The sequence below is a fragment of the Gavialis gangeticus genome, unplaced genomic scaffold, assembly GCF_001723915.1.
Source record: "Gavialis gangeticus isolate Ggan-Ray unplaced genomic scaffold, GavGan_comp1, whole genome shotgun sequence".
Classification (NCBI taxonomy): domain Eukaryota; kingdom Metazoa; phylum Chordata; order Crocodylia; family Gavialidae; genus Gavialis; species Gavialis gangeticus.
In genome coordinates, this window is record NW_017729029.1 from 55,190,064 (window position 1) to 55,196,035 (window position 5,972).

Sequence of the window (5,972 nt, forward strand, 5' to 3'; positions counted from 1 at the left end):
CTTCTGGGGGGGAGGGGGCAGAGGGGGCAAATGCCCCCCAGATCTGTGTGCAGGGTGGGGGTGGGAGCAGGCTGCCTGCTGTAGGCTTGGGCTCCCTGCCCTGCTGCCCTCCCCTGGGGCCTCTGCGGCCCAGTGGTTGGGACTCAGCATGGCAGGGCAGAGCGGGGCTGGGCAGGAAGCTCCTTGCTGCTGCAGATCCTATGCTACCCTGGCAAAGCACCACCTGCCCGCCCAGAAGCAGCGGGGGTGGCAGTGAGGAGTTGTGCCCTTCGCTGCTTCTAGGCGGGCAGGGGGCGGCTTGCCATGGTGGCATGGAGTTCCCACGGGCTCTGCTCCACCCTGGATGCCCATGGAGGAAGGGGAGTGAGGCTCTGCATGCCCGTGGGTGGCAGCCAGGGCTCAGGCGCTGCTGCAGGGGGCTGTGTACCTGGGTCTCTGGCCCCATAGCCTGGCAGCTGGGGCCCTCCACTGGCAGGGCTGGGGTGGGGATGCTGGAGGTGGGGAGTGAGGGGCACAGGCGGGGCCCAGGGGCTTGGGAATGAGTAAGGGGCACCAGCAGGGCTGGGAGGGTTGTGGCTTGGGAGTGAGGGGCCTGGACCTGTGTGGGGGAGCTGTGATTTTTTCCATGATTAAAAACCCCAAAATCAAATACCAAAATGTACTTAGACTTTATTATAGTGATTGAGGCACTGGTAGGCTTTCAAATTGCTTTCAAGTTGTAAACATATCAATAAAATACTGTGTTCGGTTGATACCTAGATATGTAGTCGTGTTTCATTTTAATTGCAGATGTTGGGGGTTTTAATCAGAGAATTTGCAATTTTAAACAGAGAAAACCAGGATCCCTTCTCATTCAGATGGTTTAAGAGTTTCATCTCTGCATAAGAAAAACCTCTTGTGTCTCTGCTGATTGATACATGCATCTATTATCGCACCCGGTAATAGCAGGCTTGTGTTCTTCAGAATGTTTTCTTTACCTTTTCTATAGCACACAAACTCTGCTCAGTTCAGGGCTGTATAAAATGACAGAACTGAGTGGTAGATAATTTATTTTACCTTTAAAACCTAGTGTGTTGCTAATTTTTACAGTAGATATTGACTGTGCTGGCAAATTGAATACTGCTGCTTTGTTACCGAGCCTCGTAAGATTACTCCTTCCAAATGAACTCTTGCACCTTTTACAAATAGTGACTCATATCCCTGTGCCGTATTTCACAGCAGAAAGCAATGGCACAGGGAGAAAGGCGAGAGAGATGGCGATCAAAATATGTACTAAAGCAAAGCCATATTTTAAAACAAGCTCAGGGTTATAATTTGTTCAATAAGCAAAAGGTCTTCAAATAAATATGTACTTTTTATGTTTTAATTTGTAATGCGAAGCTTATAAATTGTGGAGAATGCTGATTTGACACAGCAGGTATGACTGTGCTCTTTTGTATTCCACAAAATTATGTCTGCAATGTAGGATTTATTGGCTTGAATTAATTTACTGATCCTTAATTGCTTTTGTTTGGTCTTTCTCATAATGTGTCCTTATTTTGTTAGGAAGAATTATTCTGATCATCTAATAGCCACTAAAAGATAATCTCTTAATGTGAAATTGTGCATGACCTAGTTACAAATTAGGCAGTGCCGAGAAGGACTGCCTGCATTTCGTACCTTCTCAGATCGGGCTGCTTATGGTTCATTGCATTGTATGTTCTCATGCAACTAACGGTGCATTTCTGAGTTTAATGGGGAGAGAAATGAGAAATTTTGTAGGGGTGCACTAATAAAGACTTTCTTGGCTGATACCCAATTATTAACCAGCCATATGGGCCAGTACTAGTCTGATATGGAACCGATATATTGGTGCACCTCTAGAATTTTATAGAAGAAGAGATTCCAGCAGGGGACCAGACTAATAATGGTGGAATAAGTATGGATTGGTGGAGTTATAACAATGCTAAATCTGACTTGCTGTGAACTGTCTGGATCACATAATGACTTTCACTTGTTTATTTGAGGATGTATTGAGCAGTCCTTAGGCAAGAGCTCCTCTTCAGTGGAGACCGTTTCCACTGTTTAGAAATTTCTGGGAACATAATGCAATTCTGTAGACGTTACAGATGTAGAAATAATGTGGGGTATACGTAGGTTTCCACATCTTCTCTAGGACTCGGAGTAAATATAAGCTATTTTTTTTATTACTAGTATATCTTTACTGTTCTAAAAGAAAACATTTGATTATGAAGTCAAACTAAGAAGGTATTTCTTCATGAAACTGAGATCTCTTGTTGATTTGAATCTTCCTTACGAAGGTGTTGTTGTTCCTTGGAAGTAATTTTGTGGTTGATTACTAAAGACAGACTTTGCTTAATCATCCGAACCCAAAAGCATAGATTTTTTTTTTTTCCTATGCTTATTTCTTTAACCAATTTTAATTTACCTGGTTCTTAATTTTGAAGGAAACACTTGAAATAACTTAGTGAAGTGCAGATTTCTACTACTTTACTATAAAGGTTTGGACAGTCAAGGTGAAATGCAGCGATGGCATTTTTCTCATGAAATTGTTCATCCCTAACTATGATGCAGCTCTCACTTTAAAAATCAATATTGTTTGCCTTTGGTCAGAAATCTGCTTAAAAATGCTTAATTTATTAGCATGATTTTAAAGCTGGAAACAGAGTATTATAGCCATTAGATTTTGGAGGACCTGACACCTGTGGGAATAGTGGATCTTTGATAATGTACATCCAGAATGCATGTGGGGACAGGATAAAATATCCATGTTTCTCCCTGTCAGCGTGTGGATGGTCACTTAAAAGGACTTGTGCCTGGGCTTCTAGCGTGTATGTGATGGATAGCAGTCATTGGGCAAGTAGATCTAGGCAGTGCATGTGGCCTTGTGTAATGGATGGGTGGGGTAGGTGAGTCATAGATAAAGGAAAATTCTGTAAAGTCCCTTATCGTGGCCACCCAGCAATGTAAATTCACTGAGATAGAACAAACCCAGAATAAATGATCCTTTAAAGTGGTGCACAAATTAGTTATATTTGAGAAATATAATTAAGTGGTTCACATGGCACTTTGTATACAGATAGACCCATTGCATGCTGGGAATAGTCATTTACAACACCCTTGTACTATTTGCAATTTATACTTGTGTGTCCATTTTGTAAGTATCCTGGAAAGGTTCCCAACCTTCAGATCCACCTGATAATGATCTAAGCTGCCCTGAAATCTCCCCAAGGATCTCCTAGACTGAATACTATTTCCCAAAGCTTTATTGCTTTCCTTTCTTGTTGCAGAAAAATCTGTCTTTATTGACTCCACTACTCTGTTTCATCAGGATCATTAGGATGGGCCTGATTCTTCACTCAGGCAAAACTCTCCTTGGCTTCCTGAGTAAAGAATGCAGAGTTAGAGCCGGCATGTGTGTTACAAAACTTACTTCCACGCTATTTATTGAACTTTCTAAAACTTTCTCACACACAACAGGCCTTCTCGTGGGGACGCTAGATGCAGTCTTGGATTCTACATCAAAAGTCGCTCCATTTCGTATCCTGCATCAGACACCAGATTCTCAAGTCTACTGGTCCATTGCTTGTGGTACGTATGTATCTTTATTTAGAGATTAACTGGTGTTTGAAAAGGAGTGTTTCTTGGTTCACTGAGAATGTAACAAAGAAAGGGATGTGAACTTGCGCTGGGGCATCATCTCTCTTCTCCATTTAACTTAATTAGGCTCAAACAATAAAACTGCTCACATCATGGTGGAAATGGAAAGACTTCCAAGTACTACTCAGTCAGGGCCATGTGGGGTGTGGCTAGGTGGGGGGGAATGGAAAAAACCTGCATTTTACAGAATTGTGTCCCTAAAAATGCTTTGTCAGGTGTTCTGAGCTTTTGTACTTCTATGTTACATTTCAGTGTGAGATGATTTTTTTTTTTTCATTTGTTTATGAACAATGTAGATTATAGAGAATGCATACCTGCCATTTGGGCACATCATAGCCAGTGTTAAGTCTAATCCTGTACTAATCATGTTGCATTTATTGAATTAAGGCTCTACTGTTAGATATTTTAATTAATGGGTAAGGACCTTCTCTTCAGGCTTATACAAACAAGTCTTCCCCTGTAGCACTGAAGAACTAATCATAGATGCCTCAATAGTAAGCATCATGCATAAAAACTGATAGACTCAAAAGCAGTATTGTCCCCATGAAACCTGTTAAAGCTTACAGCCGAGCCTGGAGGAGCTGGAGCTAAATTTTGTAGGTCACATACAAAAGGTCACGTAGATTGAAGGAGAGGGGTGGGAGGGCAATACAGCAGTGCACAGGAAATCGTGGAAGTTTTTGGAGAGTGTTGGGGACAACTTCCTGGTGAGAGGGTTGGCGACCAGCACGGGGCCATGCTCTTCTTGACCTGCTGCTCACAGTCAGGGAAGAATTGGTGAGCAATGTAGAAGTGGATGGCAGTTTGAGCAGTAGTGACCGTGAGATGACTGAGTTCAGGAGCCTGACAAAAGAAAGAAAGGAGAGCTGCAGAATAAGGACCCTGGACTTCAGAAAACCAGACTTTGACTCCCTCAGGGAACTGATGGGTAGAATCCCCTGGGAGGCCAGTCTGAGGGTAAGAAGAGTCCAGGAGAGCTGGTGGTATTTTAAAGAAACCTTACGGAGGCCACAGCAACAAGCCACCCCTATGTGCAGGAAGAACAGCAGATATGGCAGGCGACCAGTTTGGTTTAGCGTAATCTCACTGAAGAGGTATAAACACAAAAAAAGGAAGCTTACAAGAAGTGGAAGCTTGGACAGATGAGTAGGGAGGATTATAAGAGTATTGCTCGGGCATGCAGGGATGAAGTCAGGAGAGACAAAGCACAATTGGAGTTGCAGCTAGCAAGGGACAAGTAGGGTAACAAGAAGGGTTTCTACAAGTATGTCAGCCACAAGAAGAAGGTCAGGGAAGTGTTGGTCCCTTGGAGGGAGGCAACCTAGTGACAGCTGATGAGGAAAAGGCTGAAGTACTCAGTGCCTTTTTTACCTTGATCTTCACAGGCAAGGTAAGCTCTCAGACTACTGCCCCAGGCAGCAGAGTTTGGAGAAAAGGTGAGCAGCCCTCAGTGGTGAAAGAACAGGTTAGGGACTATTTAGAAAAGCCAGTCGTGTACGAGTCCATGGGGCTGGAAGCAGTGCATATGAGGGTATTGAGAGAGTTCGCTGATGTGATTGCAGAGCCCATTGCCATTATCTTTGAAAACTCATGGTGCTCAGGGGAGGTCCCGGATGATTGTAAAAGGGCAAATATAGTGCCCTTCTTTTAAAAAGGGAAGAAGGAGGATTCAGGGAGCTACAGACCAGTCAGCCTCACCTCAGTCCCCAGAAAAATCATGGAGCAGGTCCTTCAAGAATCAATTTTTAAGGACTTGGAGGAAAAGAAGATGATTAGGTCACATGTCAGCATGGATTCACCAAGGGCAAGTCAAGCCTGGCCAGCCTGATTGCCTTCTATGATGAAATAACCAGCTCTGTGGATATGGGGAAAGCAGTGGACATGATATATCTTGACTTTAGCAAGGCTTTTGCTATGGTCCCCCATGGCATTCTTGCAAGCATCTAAGGAAGTATGGATTGGATGAATGGACTGTAAAGTGGATAGAAAGCTGGCTGGGTTATCCAGCTCAACAAGTAGTAATCAATGGGTCAGTGAATAGCTGGCAGCCGGGATCAAGTGGAGTGCCCCAGGGGTCGATCTGGGGCCAGTTTTGTTCAATATCTTAACTAATAATCTGGAAGATGGGATGGAGTGCACCTTCAGCAAGTTTGCAGATGACACCAAGCTGGGGGAACTAGTAGATGCACTGGAGGATAGGGATAGGATTCAGAGAGACCTCAACAAATTAGAGGATTGGGCCAAAAGAAATCTTGTAAGGTTCAACAAGGACAAGTGCAAAGTCCTGCACTTAGGATGGAACAATCCCATGC

General features: G+C 43.7%; 1 protein-coding gene across 2 annotated transcripts in view; it reads left to right on the forward strand.

The window, feature by feature from the left end:
• Positions 1–5,972, forward strand: part of TBC1D8B (TBC1 domain family member 8B) — a 71,710-nt gene that overhangs the window by 14,670 nt on the left and 51,068 nt on the right. For both annotated transcript variants that reach the window (XM_019521631.1, XM_019521632.1), the window contains exon 2: positions 3,481–3,591. In XM_019521631.1, coding sequence (XP_019377176.1) covers positions 3,481–3,591 — 111 coding nt within the window. The remainder of the gene's footprint in view (positions 1–3,480; positions 3,592–5,972) is intronic.